Genomic DNA, 17,882 nt, shown 5'->3' with positions numbered 1-17,882 from the left:
AACTTCCTTTCAGTTATAAATAATGCTGAAACATATGTCCCCATATCTGCTTAAATGTATACAATCTTATCCCTTCTCCTTAAGCCTATATGCAGCACCTCTACTTTCCCTTTGTCTTTTTGCTGCTCAAGCTTTTTTCCCTCCTTATTGTGCTTCAAATTACATTTTTTAAATTTCTCATGGCAGAGACAGCAAACCCCTCTGCATATAGCTGCTGATCTTGGAAATGTGGAGCTGGTGGAAACCCTGCTGAAGGCAGGCTGTGACTTGAAGGTTGTTGATAAGGTAATCACATGGACTTCACTTTGTTCAGCTGAGGTGGTTGCTAAGCCCTCCCTGTTGGCCCTTAGCCCTGAGCGGCAGCATCAGCGTACTCTGTGCAAAATGGCACGGGCTCGAGAAACCTTGCCTCTTCAGTCAGTAAAGCATCCCAATTTTGATTGACATATGTCAGTAAGCATTTTTACTCTAACAAAATATGTTTTCAGAATTCAAATTATTTGTTAAAATTTTGAAAAGATTATAGATTAACATGGTCCAAAAATAAAAACATAACTAGTAAGGGTTTTACAGTAAAAATTTTCCACCCACTGTTCTTACTGGCCTGACACTGGCTATATGTATCCATTATTATAAATTTCTTCTATTCCTTCCAGAGTTTCTTTATGCATATATAAGAAACATAAATATATTCTTGTTCCATTCCTCTGCTCTTTGTAGACATTGCTGGCATACCTACATACAGTATACTGTTCTGCATTTAGTGTTTTTCCCCTTAACATTAAAGTGGAGCTCTTTCCATATTAGTACATGGAGAGGTTCTTCATTCTTTTTTTTGTAGCTGCATGGTAGACCATGATATGGACATACCATAATTTGTTCAACGAGTCTTAAACTGACGGGCATTTAAGTTGTTCCTAAGCTTTTGCTATTATAAACAGAGCTGCAATGAATAAACTTACATGTGTCTAAACTTGTTTTTTTTTTAATTAAAGAAATTGTAATTGTGGTAAAATACACATAAAATTTACCGTCTTAACCATTTTTAAGTATATAGTTCACTAGTGTTAAGTATATGTACATTGTTATGCAATCAATCTCCAAAACTTTTTAATCTCGCGAAAGTGAAACTTTATACTCGTTAAATAACTCCCCATTTCTCCCTTCCCCCAGTCCCTGGCAACTACCATTCTGCTTTCTTCTGTGTCTATGAATTTGACTACCCTAAGTACCTCATGTAAGTGGAATCATACAGTATTTGCCTTTTTGTGAGTGGCTTATTTTACTTAGCATAATGTCTTCAAGATTCATCCATCCTGTAGCATGTGTCAGAATTTTATTCCTTTTTAAGGCTGAATAACATTCCATTGTATGTATGTACCAAATTTTGTTTATTTATTCATCTGTCCATGGACATTTGGGTTGCTTCTACCTTTTGGTTATTGTAAACTTGTTTTTATTTTATTCTTACTTTATTTATTTAGTTAGTTAGAGACAGAGTCTCACTCTTGCCCGGGCAAGTGCCGTGACATCAGCCTAGCTCACAGCAACCTCAAACTCCTGGGCTCGAGCGATCCTCCTGCCTCTGCCTCCCAAGTAGCTGGGACTATAGGTGCGTACCACCATGCCCAGCTAATTTTTTCTATTTTTAGTAGAGATGGGGGTCTCACTCTTGCTCAGGCTGGTCTCCAACTCCTGAGCTCAAGCAATCCTCCCGCCTCGGCCTGCCAGAGTGCTAGGATTACAGGCGTGAGCCACTGCGCCCAGCCTGTAAACTTGTTTTCAAAGAAAGACAATTTTGTGTCTTTCAAGTGGTACAATAATGCAGGCTGAGCCATTGGAGGGCTGTCAGAGAGCCACGCTAGGTTCCAGCCCCACTGAAAGGTATGGGAGAAGGCTCTTGGGGGACAGCCGTGTCAGGTGCTCACACACACACCATCTTACTTCAATCCTCACATCTCCTCTGTGAGGTGGACAGAATTACCCATTTTGAAGAGAAGATTGGAGAGATTTTGATGAAACTAGATCACACACATAGTAAGAGGCAGAGCCAGCTTTGAACCCAAGTAGTGACTTCTCTGTCATCCAGTGCTTTCCTACAACCGTTGGCAAAGAGAACTGCCTCCAAAACGTGTAGTTTCCCCCTCCTTGTCTTTACCCACACAGCTCCCTAGCCAGCACCTCCCTGATTCACACTGCAAGCCCAAGTCCACCCTATTCTAGTTCGGAATCACACATTCTGCATGTGTAGGATCTGAAGTCGTGATAGGTTATTTTATTTTTCTCTGTGTGTCACTTTCTAAAATTAACTCTCTCTTTTTTTTTTTTTCCTGATCCAAAGAGTAATACGAGCCCACTGTGGACAATTTGGAAAACACAGAAAAGCATAAGGAAGGAAAACACAACCACCCACAATTCCATCACGGGTGGAATTCCGACACTTTCACCAGTTGTGCCTAGTTAACTTCGTTAACATTTAGCGTTAGTATTTTCCCTATGCTTTCTTTTTGTAATTTATTCTACTTTTTCATTAATACTTAACATCTCCAAGGCAATTTTGTGGGTAGAGAATCTATAGCGTTGGGCAGGCTTTTATGTTGGGGTCCCTGGTACTTGAGGACTGCATGTTCTAGTAAACATAGTCAATGCTACTGCTTGACTTTGTTTTCAAAACAAAAGCTCACAGTTTACTAGGCCTCACAATTTTATTTTCCCAGAATTCCCTCTTCCTCCTCCTCCTCTTTTCAGGATCTAGCACATAGCTGGCACCCAATACATATTTAATTAATGAATAAAAACTATCTTTTTTGCCTCCTTCTACAATTTTTACCAAATGTAAGTGTTTCTAAGACCTCATTAGGGTCTGGATAGGAAGAAAGGAGCTAAGGTTTGGTGTAAATTTGGCTTTCCCAGAAGCCTTTCCTCTCAGCCTGAGGCATCACAGAGCTCACAGAGGACTTTCTGTCCCCGATACCCCAGGCTCCTCACCCCTCCACAGGCAGAAGTATTTGGACTTCACCCTAGCATAGGGAGATCTAGCAATCTCCCTAGGAAGAGTTTCTCATGAGCTTGAAAACTCTGGCTCTCAGAATACTGCCTTCCCAAAACAGGCTAATTATGGTGATTCAAATGGCTTTACATGCCAGAATTTAGACAGCATACAATTAGAGGCTTGCTAAATGCCTGCAAAATGCAGTTCTTCCTAATTTCATTACTGTCTCTTTTGATTAGAGGCTGATTACTTTCAGCCCTAATTTTCCAGCTCACCTGGGTATTAGCGCCTAGACTAACAACAGAATCATTTGTGTTGGTGGGAATTGCGCTTGTTGTAAAGACCTAGCAATGTAAGAGAATTCTTGGGATACATTTCTGGATCCATAAGGGTAGAAACACAGGTTCCTAAGATTGGAACTTCTTCTAGGGTTATTTCTGACCATTAATTTTAATTATCTGTAGAACAAATTCTGCTTGGATCATTTGAAAAGCAAATGAGAACCACCATCCTTTGCTCAGGGAAAAATGTTTAGACATAGAAATTGTGCAGTGCATGAAGTCTAGGGGACTCTGCTTGCAAAGCTGTGTGCCTGGCTTTGTGCTCTATCCATCTTGAGAAAAGTAAACCTTCTTGTAATCTATATAAGATACCATGTGGGCTCCAGGCAGCTTATTCCCAAAATTATGTCCAGAACAGCCTTTGTTGCTCATCCCATTTGGTTAGGATTTGAGCCCCTCACCCTTGGTTAGAGGCAATACGGTATAATATTAATAGAACAAAATTCTCAGTAGGTGTCCAGTGATCTGAATTCTGTGCTATGAATTACTAGTGTTGTCATTATTGATACTATTTTTAATAAGATCCAGCCCTCTTCTGTCTTATTACTCTACCTTCCTCAAAACATGTCTTCCGCTTCCTGGTCTGAAGTGGCTGTTCAAGCTCTTGCCATCATATCAGCATTCCACTTAGGAGGAGGAGGGATGGATGGAGAATGCCATCCACCCTTCTCTTTAAAGATAGTTCCTGGAAGTTGCATGCGCCCTTCCATTTACATGCCATTGGCCAGAACTTAGGTCATGTACCTAACTGCAAGGGAGGCTAGGAAACGTTCATATGGCACGTGTTCTAAGGGCCTTACATGCATTATCATTTACCCCTCACCGCTACTCCATGGGGCAGTTATTAAGACCCAAAGAAGCTAGGACTGGCCCAAGTTTACCCAGCAAAGGAGGTGGGAGAGGTGAAGAGGGGTAGGACCAGGATTTGAACCCAGGGCCCCTTGTTCTAAAGCTAGAGCTCCTAACTACTAAGTCATACCACCTGATACTTTCTTTAACTTTTAGCAAGGAAAGACTGCCCTGGAAGTGGCCTCCAGGAGCAACCATAGCCTTGTGGTGGACATGCTCATTAAAGCAGAGAGATACTATGCCTGGAGAGAGGTAAGGAAGGAAGATCCCAGCATGGCGAGGGGCTCTTCTGGAAACCCCCATCTTCTTATGGGGCAATGTGGGGTCTGTGTAATTCTTTTTTCCTGCTCTAATGGGCTGAGCCCTGGTAAGTACAATTATAACTGTTCCTTCTGTCCTGCCCTGTCCCCATTAATGAATGAGCAGCTGCCTCTTCCTTTTCCGGCATTAGACGTCAGAGCTGAGTGAGAGTGCGTAGAGTTCCGCTGGGCTGAGCAGCCTCATCTGTAGGCTCTAACAGGCCTGGCGTGCAAGCCCCTGAAGGTTGACGCCCTGGCTGTGCCCTCTGTCTACAATCTGGCTATGGGCTATTCCCAGAAGCTCTAATGAGTGGTAAAAATATTTCCTTTTTACGTCTCTGTGGTTTCAACACTGGCTCTTTGGCACTCAAGCATTCTGTGACAGTCATGAAAACCTTATTCATCTCAGAAGACAAAAAGTCTTGTCTCTAAGTCATCATTTTTGCTGTTCTTTCATTTTTATTTCTTCTGATATCTGTCACTCATGCAGCTTCTCAATAGACTGCCCTCCCCTCCAAGATTCACGTCTATGCCCTCAGGCAAGAATGTCCAGACACCACCCTCAACTTACAGTGATGTGTTGTTTCCATCGCAGACTGCATTGGCTACTTGTGGTTCAGTGTGTGAGCTCCAGAATTCAGGTCCTCATCATTCAGGTGTCTACCCCTAGGAGCTGCGAACCGGGACTGCTGTCCACTTGGCCAATCCTGGGAAATTTCCCTTAAATCTTTAAAGCAAAAAGCGTTTATTCATGTCCTTCTCTCTCACAATCCTGTGTAATTGGCTCAGTAGTCTTGATATATATGGATCCTTTTAAAGGTCACACCATCTTCCTTGCAACTTTTCTTGCCTATAAAACAAACAAAAAAAATTATAAAAAAAACCTATTTTGCCTGTAAAACAAAACTTTTTCAAAATGATTCAAATTCCCTGTTTCATCTCCTCCCTTCCTCTTATTTCTATAGTTCCTCTTTCTCCTCCCTTTTCCTCTTCCTCTTTTCCTGTCTTCATGCTCATTTTCTTAAATCATCACTGTATTTTACTAAAGACAACTTTACCATGTTCCACCTTTTCTATTTCTATTTAAATTCTTGTTTTCACATTTTCTTTGGAAATAATATATTCATTCGTTCTATTTTTAATGCCTGGTAGCATTTTTTAGATTCTTTTTTTTTTTCCTCTTTATTCTTACTGGGGAAAGATGATGCTGAATTTTTTAGATCCTTTTGGCTAGATGAGAATAAATTGCTTTTCTACCAAATGAATAAGCCCTCTTTCCTAACAAATCTTTAAGATGTAAGAGTTAGTTAAACATCGAAAACCATATATCATGCGTAAATATAGCTGAGGGAGACCCCCAGAAATGGTCAGCATTGTTCACCCTGGTGATGACTGATATCCTGAGGTCTGGGGTGGAAGGCAGACTTGTTTTTTAATATATATCGTTAATTTTTTTTTTTTTTTTACCAAATGCATTTATTATTATTTCAAATCCTCTTAGTTCATTAAACAAGTTTATATCCTGGCCTGATATAATATGGTTCCTGATGGAAAGATTAAAGGGATGATTTAGATTTCCTTTCTTATATCCATTTATCTATTAACCTAAACACCCAGTCATGTGTCATTAAATTCAGTGGTTCAGAGGCAAATGAGAACTTCCTAAAAATTTGGCTTATGTTATTCTAATTTCCACCAATTCTGGCTCGTGTTATTCCTGCAAATAGTGCAGTACTTTGGCAGATAAGCTATTTAGTGTTTTCACTGACTATTGGGAAAGACCTGGGCTTTCCAAATCCCCTCCCCTTTCCTATGGAAACCTGAAGGACCACCCAGCCAATCCTGAAATACACGAAGCATGCACATCTCTTTGAAAAATAAAAATGCTACAGCATAAAGATGAATGCAGGAGCATTTTGTATTCTTCCCTTTACCTTCTGGTGTTTGGGATATTGATTTTGTCGGGATCGTCATTGTTTCAGGAGATGGAATGAGGAGAAAAGGACAAAGTGAAGTGCCCATGGTTCCCAAGTTTGTTGGCTCTCCCTACCCTCAGCCTTCCCTCTTGTGGGATTCCTGGGAGCGACGTGTAGTAGAAGTAGAGCTGAGGCCAGGTGGGAGCAGACCTTGCCTTTTACAGTTTCTAGAACAATTGTGAGGAGTTCACGCCTCCCATTCCTATTCCAATGTCTGTACACAAAGCCCCAGATACTAGAGAAAGGTCTTGCCCTTCTCCTTGGCCAAGCTTCCCAGGAAGAGCTTGGAGAGCTTCCCCTGTGGAGCTTCCTGCAGGAGGCTGCTGCTGCTGTGAAGGGTGCAGGCTGACCCGTGCTGGGGGCTGAGGAGCAAACCCCACCACTCTTCACACAGGTTTTGAAAACCAGGGCCCTATATCCTTTCGATCCATTCCTGCCCCAGCATCGGCTTCCATCTTGTTCAGAATGTCTTTTGTTAAAATTCCCTTTTATTTAGGTGAAAGACAAAAACAGAAGTCACTATACACAAAAAAGGAGAGGAGAGTACATAGGAATCCTAAACCTCTTGGTGGGCTGCGTGTCCTGCATGTCCTTAACTGATTTGCAACCTTCTGCAGGAGAACTCTCTGGAGCCCTGAAGCGTAAGCATGACATGCATTTCTGGGAAGTCAGGTCACCTGCTTTCACTTGGAGATTTTCTTCAGTTTTTTTGGTTTGATTCCGCAGAAGGGACAAAAGGAAACTTTGAAAAACCAGAAAACAATACATCAATCTAGGTGTAATGCTGAGGGGCTGAGCCTGGCTGTAGTGACTTAAAACAAATTGGTATCTGATCCTGTCCTCTCCACTCCCTTGGCTACCTCTTCCCCAACCCCATCCTGGGTTAGGCTCCTACTTTGCTCTCTTCCCCCTCACCAGAGAGCAGAAGGAATTGAGGGACAAGCTATGGGGTCTTATTAAGAATATACCCAATCTTCAGAGTGTATATTCAGGGCAACTTGAATTTATGCTCCTGGGTTGCCATCCTCAACCTTGGCCCAAATAAACTCTCTATTTGTATTAAAAGAAAAAGAAAAAGTATATACCCAATCTGAGACCCACCAAAGCTTTGATATGAGAAAATCTAATACCCCAAAAAAGAAAGAGAGATATGGGTTCAAAGGAAGGCCATTAAAGACGTGTTTGTTGTGACCTTTCCTTCCCCAAGACAGCACCTCTGTTTTCTTGTAGGGTGGGCAAATGTCAGGCAGCAGCATGGGACAGCACATTGCAAAATCTCTCACATTTCCTGAGTCAGACAGACAGTACTCCAGCTTTTTATTTCAGACATTTGCCTCCATCTTGGATGAAAAAAACGACCCAGTGACACATAACATTGAATACATAGTCTCGGTTATCACCTTACCAATTATATCTAAAAAATATACACACTCTGAAATAAGGCAATAGTGGAACATGTCTGAAACCATCTAGATGATTATTTTCAACTTAGGAGCATCGTGAGGGCGTCAGGGACCCATCAACAGGCTTTACTCTGACGTTCAAACAAGATCACAGTCTGGAGACCAGGCACATCCGCACGCTCCTCTGGAACCTGGCTTACCATCAGCTGAAGGCCAACCAGTGGCGGAGGCTGGCCCGTTCGTGGAACTTCACAGATAACCAGATCAGAGCCATCGAGGAGCAGTGGTCAGGTGAGCACAGCTAGGTGATGTGGGCCGGTGGCATTCGGTGTTAGGAACAACAGTCCTTCCTGGTGTGAGATCTTCTAAGTAAGTGCCTGCTGCTCATATAAGCCGCAGACTCCGGGGTCCCAGGAATGGGGACAGCTACCTTAAGGCACACAGGTGCTTGGGAACTTTGTAGAAAGCTAACGCTCATGGGAATCTGCAGTAAATTGAAGTTTGCAAAGAATGATTACTTTTCTTGAGCCATATCGAAAAGGTGGGATTTAGCCTAGAAAGAAATTGAAGTTCCCAGCTGAATGGTCACCAAGGAACAAGGATTTAGCAGTTTGACATGGCACTGGGAAGCCAATCTGGTTTCTGGTATTCCTTGAGGTTGTCCTGGGTATATGGGTTTGTTCCATAGTCAAAAGTCTTACTGTTTAGGGTTTCCATCCAGGAAGAGGGAATTCCTTAAACCACGTGCGTAGGGGAAGTGGTTCTTGTAGGACAATGGCCTTGGGGCAGACTGGCTGTCCCATGAGAGACGTGGGGGGTACAGACTCAGAGGCTGTCTTGGCTGGATGATTCCAAGCAATGGGATCGTTTCAGCCAGACTCAAGCTGCCAGAATTAGTGAGGTTAACACAGCAGGATTCCTTTGCTTGGCTTTTTATGGTTTGACCAAAACCTAGGAAATATAGGAAGTTTGCTTGGCATTAATCAACTCATTAGCTTTATAAACAAAGAAACAAATGCTTTTCTTGGCAAAGTTTTCTGTTCAGAGCACTTCCCTCACATGGATATCATGAGGTGGGAAGGTGCCCCATGCTCAGGGGCTGATTTGCGTTAATGATTGCTGGGAACCGTAGATGGCAGAACCACGGCCCCAGCGGCACAGACAAGTAAATTATGGAACTTTTTATTGCTAATCCTAAGGATACACGTTCATGTGAAAAAATGGAAGATAATGTATTGAAAACATTGAATATTGACTCGTTACTGAAAAGATTTCTTTTTTGTTAAGATTTCTCCTTTATCGCTAATTAGGCATGTAGTGTTCTGTAAAGTCTTTTAGCCTTCTGGAAATCTCTTTTGACCTTCTCTGTTTTAAAAACAAAGAAATGTCTCCAAAATACACTGTACCTTCAAGAGTACTTGCCAGCAGGATATGGCTGTTTTAAAAAGTGTTTTTAAAAACACTTTGAAAGTGTTTCAGTGGAGCCTTGTGGAGTGCCTGGCGCATGTTTATATCTGTCGGATGAGGGGTATCAGCTCTCTCAGCCATGCATGTTTGATGGAGTTTATAATCTAGTTGGCACGATAACAATAGCATTCACGATTCACTTATGATCCAGGGGAAGGCTACCACCAGTGCCAGGGAGCTTGTGGGCTTTTGAGCGAAGGAGTGACATGCTGATGATGGTATTTAAGAAAAAATAGTTTGTCAAGAGCAAGAGGGACAGCAGATTTGCCCAGGAGTGTATTCTTCATGCATGCAGGCCCTCTCCCTAAAATGCCTGCCCTCTTGAACAGTCCGTCCAGTGAACTTTCTCCCCAGAGCTCAGGCCCTCCCTTTCACGGCATCTGTCTGCTCCTGCACACCCTCTCACAGAGCAAGGAGCCTGTCCTGTGTTTGTGGCTGTGAACTCCTGTTGGGAGTGACAGTGGCTTCCCAGCTCCCTGTCCCAGCACCTCCCCCATCACCTCTCCGGGTTAGGTGTCCAGTGAGTATTTATCGAATGAATAAGCCTGACCCAGGGGATGCAGACTTCTAGGATGCAGACTTCTATCAGAGCAGTTTTCTTGAAGCTGGAGTAGCAGGGTGGTGCGTGCTTGCTGCCCCAAGTGTGGTTCCTGGACCAGCAGCAGCAGCACCCAGAAGCCTGTTGGACGTGCAGATTCTCACCCCCGGCCCAGTGAATCAGAATCTGCATTTTAATAAGAAACCCAGGTAAAATATGCACTGTGAATTTGAGAAGTGCTGGTCTAAGGTAGTGCTGCCCGAACACTGAAGAAAAGCTCCACATCTCATTAAGGTTGTCCGTTACTGCCAGGCAGGTACCACAGCCGTCCCGTCTCTCGTATACGTACTTCTCTGGGTGTGTGCCAACCACGGTAGGTGCATGGCAAGGGCGGGAGTGAATCCGAATGCCGGTTAGCCGGGAGGGCCTGCTTTAGCAGAAGAGGAATGGACGTGCGGCCACAGCCATACAGAAAGTCTGGTTAGAATTGAGATCTAACCAATGTGGTATTTTACCTTGGACCTCTTGCGCTTGGCACAGGAGATGAAAGCTTCCGTGAACATGGCCACAGGGCTCTGCTCATCTGGCTGCACGGGGCCCTGATGACTCAGGCTGATCCGGTCAAGCACCTGTATGAAGAGCTGGTACGTGCAGGTTTCCCAGAACTAGCTGGTGAGTGACAGTTTTTACAAACAGAAACCCCTTCTCCTTGAAGGTGGTAGAGAACAGTGAACAGAAACACCTCTCTGAACAGCAACAGGCCTGTCTCGGCGTTAGCTGTGGCTCATACAGACATGGGGCTACGGAAGGGGCTTGTATGCTGTCAGCACCTTCCCCTTTGACGAGTCACCCAACCAATACTGGTCATGTTTTAGCTCTGAGTTCTGTGTCACCCCCTGCCTGGGCATTTGAAAAAGTGTGGGAATGTTTCTGTTTATGTGTAGGTGGTAGGTAGGGTGGGGCAGAAATGCTAAACCCTCTCATACGGTTATAGGATTCTTCTCCACAACTAAAGACTTGTTTTGCTCAAAATGCCATTTTGCCCCTGTTGGGAAACTGCAAGTTAATGTATTTTAAAATGTTACCCCTAGGTTGAGGGAACAGGGCAGACAGGCTATTACTTTGCCAGCTAAGGTTATTGCTAAAAATCACTCTGCCAAAATCACTGACCATATTGTCAGGGAAGATACCGATAAATTAGGTAGTGTTAGGACTCTTCATGTAATAACAGATATCCAAGCAAGATAGGAGGACATCTGCCATATTTTCACTGAAGCAGTTTTATATGGAGCTGAAAACATAAGTGAGTGAATCAGACCACTGATCTAATAGTTTCAGGCAGTGGTAAGTACAAGGAATAGTGCATGGATGATACCTACATTCTATGACATTATCCTAACATTGGAATTTTCCCCTCAACTTTAAATGTATTCTTTCCTGTAAAAAAGCTTCCATGAGAACTCTCAGGGAAGACTAAGATGCAGCCCACTGCAGTGGTGAAGCTAGACTGTGTGGGCTCATCCCTGAACTCCAACAGACCGGTTGTATGATCTTGAGCAAGTTCTGTGGCCTCACTGTACCACTGTTCTCATTTATTAACTAGAGAAGGAAATAAAAATGTCTACTTCCAAGGGCTGTTGTGGGATTGAACGAGTAATAGTGCCTGGCACATAGTAAGTGCTTAAAGAATGTTAGCTATTAATAATAAATGCTATCCTATTTTTTCCAGAAAAGAGTCGTCAATTCAAAAGCAAAACTGACTCAAGCTCCAAGAAATGTGCAGTTTCATAAATGCCTAAGGAAATTGTATTTAAATAATTTTCCACTCAGCATTAAGTTCTTTTGATGCCATAAATTTCTTCTAGCAGCATTGATTTTCCTTTCAACTATGAAGATGATGGTGACAGGATCCTCTAACAGATGAAAAAAGACTAACACTAGTATACTTTTCAACCACAGGAAAGTCAAATATTCTTTTTAGTTTTTGCTTAAAGCAAGTTGTATGTGATTTTCCCATTTCTGTCACTTGATGCAATACATGTAATAGCATAATCTGAGGGTTCTGTATGTCATGTTTAAAAAAACCTGAAGGTGGAGCAGCATCATAGTATATGGAAAAACCAAGGGTTTTATGATAGATAAGGTTTTGAAATTGGTTTTACTGCTTATTAGCTGTGAGCCTTTGGCATGGTAATATTAAGTTCTTAGATCTTCAGTTTCCTTCTCTATAAAATGGGGGAAATGTCTACCTAGTCCATAGGGTTGGGGTGGAGATGAAGGGAGAATGCCCATGAAATGCCTAACCTCGTGCCACAGTATGGAAATTATGAATCATTATTTCTCTTTCAGTAAGAGAAACTGGGTTTAGAAATTTATAGTCACTTTGGGCTTTAAATCATATCTACATGTAATATATTATTTAGAAAAGACCAGAAGTACATACACCAATGTTTTTTTAATCTCTTGGTGATGTAATTGCAGGTGACTTTTATTTTCTTTGTACTTTTTGGTATATTCCAATTTTTTCACAGTGAATACACAATTTTTTTGTAATCTGAGGAAGTTACGAAGTAAATGTGAAATCAAGTATCAATTTGTGTCAGTTTATTGTGTACCTATTCATCTAAGACTCTCCATTCTCAAATTCTGACTTTAAATCTTCAAAGCACATAACAAAATCATAAGCAATTTCAGCCCAGTTATTCTATCATGAATTTATAGTTTTAAATCTTTGTCTCATACTGATTGTAAATGGCTCACTTAATATTATGAATGTTTACAACAGGTAATATATTTACATAATTCCAAAACATTTTTTAAGAAGTTATTTAGTGAAAACTCTTGTCCCCATCTGTTCAATATGGCCGGTTTCCACTGATCTTGTGCTTCCCACCCCCCAGAATCTGGGTAACCTCTTTATGCAAAAACAAACATGAACATTTACTGTATGAAGTGTTTTAATTGTTGAATTTACATTACCTTAGGCCAACACTAAAAGATGTTTATAAATGTCCTTTTTTTTAACACCTGTTATTTGTAAGATTTTTTTGGGGGGACAAAGTTTTGCTACACTGCCTGGGTTTGAACTTCTGGGCTCAAGCAAACCTCCCTCTTCGGCCTCCTGAGTAGCTAGGACTGTTTATAACATTCTTATTTACAACATTCACAGCATTCACTTTGGTTTTTCCATATGGTTTTGGCTTAGATACCAAAACCATTCCTAGTAGTAGCCAGGATTCCTCAAAAAGTAGAGCTGAAGGTCAACGTTTATGTGTAAGAATTTTTTCAGGAGTGTAAATCCAAGGAAGCAGGAGTGGAGGAAAAGGAGAGTGAAACAGGGAAGGAGGGAGAACCAAGATGAAGTGAATTACCAAATTGGCTTGGTACGAGCATAACTAATTATTTGATCTGGGGGGTGCTCTCTTACGAGAAACATGATAGACTAATGCATCTCAGGACAATTCATACAAGGGAGAAAGGAGGAAGAACTGGATCTGTTTACAACAATGGGGTGTTAGTGCTGGGGTTGCGTGAGTCACCTCTAAGTGGAGCCTGCGGTCTCTCATGACTCAACTGGGAGTGAGCCGGGAAGCCCCGGGAAGGAGCATGCACACAGAAAGGGTGTGAGGTGAGCTGTGGCTGGGTTGTGCTCATGAAAACCTTGTTGAAGCCCATGCAGCGTAGAGCTGTTTGCTGTAATGGTAGCTGGGCCAGAACCCAGAACAGTGTTGCTTATGTATCTAATATTCTAAGAAATAGCCTCATACTTCCATAATTCAGAAAGGCCTTAGAGTATCCTGTTAGAAAATGGGATATTTGCCTAGATCACATTTATTCTCTGATGTCCTATTAATAATATGAGGTAGCAAGAAAAACTATTTCCTGTAATAAAATTAGAGAATAGAACTAGATCACGTTCAAATTGGAATAGGCTTCAGATTAAGTCTATCTATTTCTGTTAAAGATATGGAAATTGAGGTGCTAGACAGATTCCTCAGAGACTATTCATTTTTATGTACCCCATAAATACTTTGTGATATAGGTAGGGTTGGTAGATTTTATTCTTATTTCACAGATGAGGATCCTGAGATTCATTTAAATTAAGCATCTGGCCCAAGATAACAGTCAGCGATAAAACCATTAGAAGCAAAGTCTTATTCTCCTAAATCAGTTCTGCCCAGATGATTTCTTCTTATTGGCCAGCCATTGAAAAATTTCTGCCCAGGCCTAGATGGTTTGCTGAGTTGTGCAGGGCTACACTGTCACAGGACAATGTTTGGATGGTTCAGAGAGGACAATGTGAGTTCAATGCTATAGTTTCAAATAAGGAGAGAAAGAACATCAGAAATAGGATTACGGTAACAGGAAATTTGTTTTTGATGTTTCTGTAACTCTGTGCTAGTATTAAAATTTTTTCACTTTTAGCATTAAAAAGTGATTCATGGGTATTGCCATTTCCATCTATATTCAACTGTTAGAGTCCTGGAAAACTGAAGACTAATACACTGAAGCCACACAAAAAAAACTTTGTGATAAAAACATCATTATTACTCTTGGTCCTTAATTTTTTAATTTAAAAATAAAAATATCTCAGTTTCTACTAGTTCTAAAGGTTCCTCTCAAAGTTCTGTGTAAATTACAATTCTGTAACATTGGAAATGATTTAGTCTTTTAGAAAGAATGTAGTGAAAAAAAGGCATATACTTTGATGATATTATTAATGACAGGCTAAACGTATTAAATAAAGTCCAGTTTCTTTTTAATTTAAAAAAGTTTTAATTAATTACTTAAATAAAAAAACATTAAAATAATTTCTACATACAGTTACAAAAGATGGTAGAGCTTGAAAAAGTCTCTTGTAATTTTGAACAGATTAACTTGATGTATCCATAATGTTCTAAGAATATGGAAATGTTAAAAACTAAAGACTTCTAACTCTTGGTAAAACAGGAGGAATTAGAAGACCTCAGCATGAACACATTCACTTTAGTCAACCACTTTTATGGAATGAACGCTTGTGAGAGACTGAGTGTGAGTTGATCTGGTTCCAAGTGACCTGGAAGCTGAGGTACTACTTTCAGGATGAATGGTCCGGGGATATTTTGCCGCAGTTGCTTGAGGAATGGTTTGCTGAAAAGATAAAAATCTGTTTTAATAATCCTATAAAATTATATATATTAAGTATCGTATTTTACCTGGTTCACCTGGGAGCCAACTATGAGCTCAAGGGGAACATCTTGGACATGAGCATTGAAGTTAGGGCACATGTGACTAAGTCCACACATATAATTGTGTACATACTATGAACACAAGTACACATTACATGTATGTATATGAATAACATGTATAAGTACAGGCTTTCCTCTATTATACCCAATAAAGCTTCTTAGTAGGCACCAGTGGGATTTGTTATCAAGGTAAGTTTTCAGTCCATGTCACTGACTAGTGCATGTAGATTTCTATTAGGGTCTTCCACTTAGAAAACTCATCTTACAAGTACCTGAAATAAAATTATATATAATTGGTCAAAACACTATGTATTTCAAAATCTCTAAGATATAGTTTTTGCTTAAAAAAATGAAACTTTTTAAAAACAAAAGGCCTTCATGCCAGATTCTGCTTTAAACAGAACTCCTTTTTAAAGAAATTGAAAAATAATCTTTCTTGAAGTGTCTTACATAAATGTTTCTTTGTATACAAATAACTGGATAACCAGTACAAATGGGAGATACTCTTGCAACTGGTATGAAATTTTGTTGCCAATCACCCAACCTGACTGAACCAAAAGAGTTATTTCTCCTTGGGAAGGACAGGCAAGAGAAACTGTAGAAATAAAGCTGCCACTGGTATCGTGATATATAAAATATGGCAGAGAATGGAGTGGCACTAGGAGCAAGCAGTTATCCAGCAGATGGGGCTAAGGTGTCACAAATCTGATCCTTGGTTTATTAGTAATAACCATTTCTGGTAGTTCTAGATCTTGATTCCTAGAATAAAACAAAACACAGTACAGAATACTGCCATTGTGTCTGCTGCATAATCCAAATTAGGTAATACTAAGTAGTTTACAGCGACCTAGTTCACTTCTAGTTACTGGGGAAGTACTGCGCTCTCTGAATAAGTGGAGGGCAGTCTGGGAGATAAATATCAGAAACAAACGTTAAATTTTTAGTTGATTTTTCTTCCGTAAAATATGAATTCCTATCGTTATTATAAAAACAATAGTTTATCTAAATTAAACACATGCTCTCCTTATGCCTTCTTTACATCACAAATGGACAGTCTCTCTGCTTAATCAGCACATAAAGCAGATTCTCTGTGCTGATAAAAGTAGAAATGGGTTCATTTCTTCTCATTTTTGAAAACTAATCTTCCATATTCAAAAACATACAGAAGTCATCTATGGACTTTCAGAAACTGCCCAGTTTATGAAACCCAAGATAATCCTTAAATAAATCCTCCACCATCTCCAGTTTTCCACTTCACTAAGGTCATACTTCACCTGAAGTTCAATTTAAATCAATCCTACTTCTCTTGATTTAATCATCTAGTAACCATCTAATACAGGAGGGAAAAAATAGGATTTAAAATCACTCCTTTATTGTTAATACTTTGACATAGTATGTAGACAGGAAGGTTGTCTAATGTTGAGGATTCACATAGAGGGCATTCTCTTTGAAAATCAATCCTTGTTTCTCTTTAGGGATATGTTCTTCTAACTCTTTAAATTATACTTTTTGTAATAATTGTTGATTCACATACTGTTGTAAAAAACAACAGCAGAGATATCCCATGTATTCTTTTCTAGTAACTTTTAGTAAGTTACACTTGCTCATGGTCTTACAGAGTGCCTTTGTACAGCTCTTTTAATTTTCACATTATCTCATTTAATCCTGAATCCTGACAATAACCCTAGAAGCTAACTAGCTACGAGCTAGTACTCTTATCAATCTCATTTTACAGAAGAGAAAATAGAGGTTTAAATATTTTACTTGAGTTGTACATATCACAAAGGCAGTAAGTAGCAAAGTTGAGGCACTAACTTGGGTTTTTACATTTTTGCTTTAAACTCAATGCACCTTCCTTTATATCACATGAATTAACTGCAACTTTAATTATTTTTAATCTAAAAATATACTGAAAATTATGTTGAAAAAGGGGGAAGAAGACCTTTAAAAAATAAGACCCCAAATTAATAACTATAGAAGCAGGGAAATTTTCTTTTAATCAAATATCGGCTACATGGTTAATGAGTAAATAGTTTTTGTCTCTTTTTAAATTAATGAGAAATCATTCATATATTTTATTATTTTGACCACCAACAACACACTGGATTACTTTTTGCATTTGATAATTTTTATACTGATTGGAAGAAACAATGTTTCTGAAATTAATTTCCTCACAGAGAAAATCTAAATCTAAAGGTAGATTTAGAGTAGATTTATAAGTATAAAAAAACTGTAACAGGAAAAGGCAGAACAAGTACTAGTCATCATGAATTTCTATCTTCTCAGCATGTCATTTAAGTGTTTATTAGTCTATGAACTCTCAGGAAAAAGACTTTTTGCCAAAAGGTCATCAAATGTGGACTCACCATTGTGACTGGATGATGTTTTTCCACAACGACTGAGCTCATGGGAGGAGAAACTCCCATTATAGCTAAACTGCTACTAATTCTATTTTTTGAAGCAAAATCACATCTCCCTGTGATCCGGGCTGTAATTGTTCTTCCAGCTTTCTGTTGTGCAGAAGTTACAACTCTTGGCACGTACTAAAAACACAAAAACAAAAACAAAGAAAGATCCAGGTGGCAGAAAATCCACAGCAAAATTTATATTACTTTTGGTTCTATAACTTGTGAAGAAAATACATGGGCACTTGAAATAATAGTATATTCAACCAATTTTAACATTAAAAAAATAAAACTTAAAATTATGAGACAAAAAGCAAAACATAAAACGAATACCCCAAAATACCCCTTTAACCTTGGTATGCCAACTATTAATATTTTATAAGG

At 39.9% G+C, this 17,882-nt stretch overlaps 2 protein-coding genes across 2 annotated transcripts in view; one reads left to right on the top strand and one right to left on the bottom strand.

Moving 5' to 3' along the window:
* ANKDD1B (ankyrin repeat and death domain containing 1B) overlaps positions 1–11,656 on the top strand; it is a 51,789-nt gene extending 40,133 nt beyond the window's left edge. The window contains exons 10-14 of the mRNA XM_012664562.1: positions 187–285; positions 4,339–4,434; positions 7,950–8,151; positions 10,406–10,537; positions 11,595–11,656. Of these exons, the coding sequence (XP_012520016.1) occupies positions 187–285; positions 4,339–4,434; positions 7,950–8,151; positions 10,406–10,537; positions 11,595–11,656 (591 nt within the window). The remainder of the gene's footprint in view (positions 1–186; positions 286–4,338; positions 4,435–7,949; positions 8,152–10,405; positions 10,538–11,594) is intronic.
* A 3,042-nt stretch (positions 11,657–14,698) lies between these two features.
* POC5 (POC5 centriolar protein) overlaps positions 14,699–17,882 on the bottom strand; it is a 30,776-nt gene continuing 27,592 nt past the window's right edge. Inside the window, exons 11-12 of the mRNA XM_012664625.1 lie at positions 17,460–17,636; positions 14,699–14,995 (exon numbers count right to left, since the gene is read on the bottom strand). Coding sequence (XP_012520079.1) covers positions 14,852–14,995; positions 17,460–17,636 — 321 coding nt within the window. The 3' untranslated portion in view covers positions 14,699–14,851. The remainder of the gene's footprint in view (positions 14,996–17,459; positions 17,637–17,882) is intronic.

This window comes from Propithecus coquereli, unplaced genomic scaffold (assembly GCF_000956105.1).
Source record: "Propithecus coquereli isolate 6110/MARCELLA unplaced genomic scaffold, Pcoq_1.0 Scaffold9, whole genome shotgun sequence".
Classification (NCBI taxonomy): Eukaryota; Metazoa; Chordata; class Mammalia; order Primates; family Indriidae; genus Propithecus; species Propithecus coquereli.
Note: the sequence above shows the minus strand (reverse complement) of the source record. Positions and strands in the feature narration are given on the sequence as shown.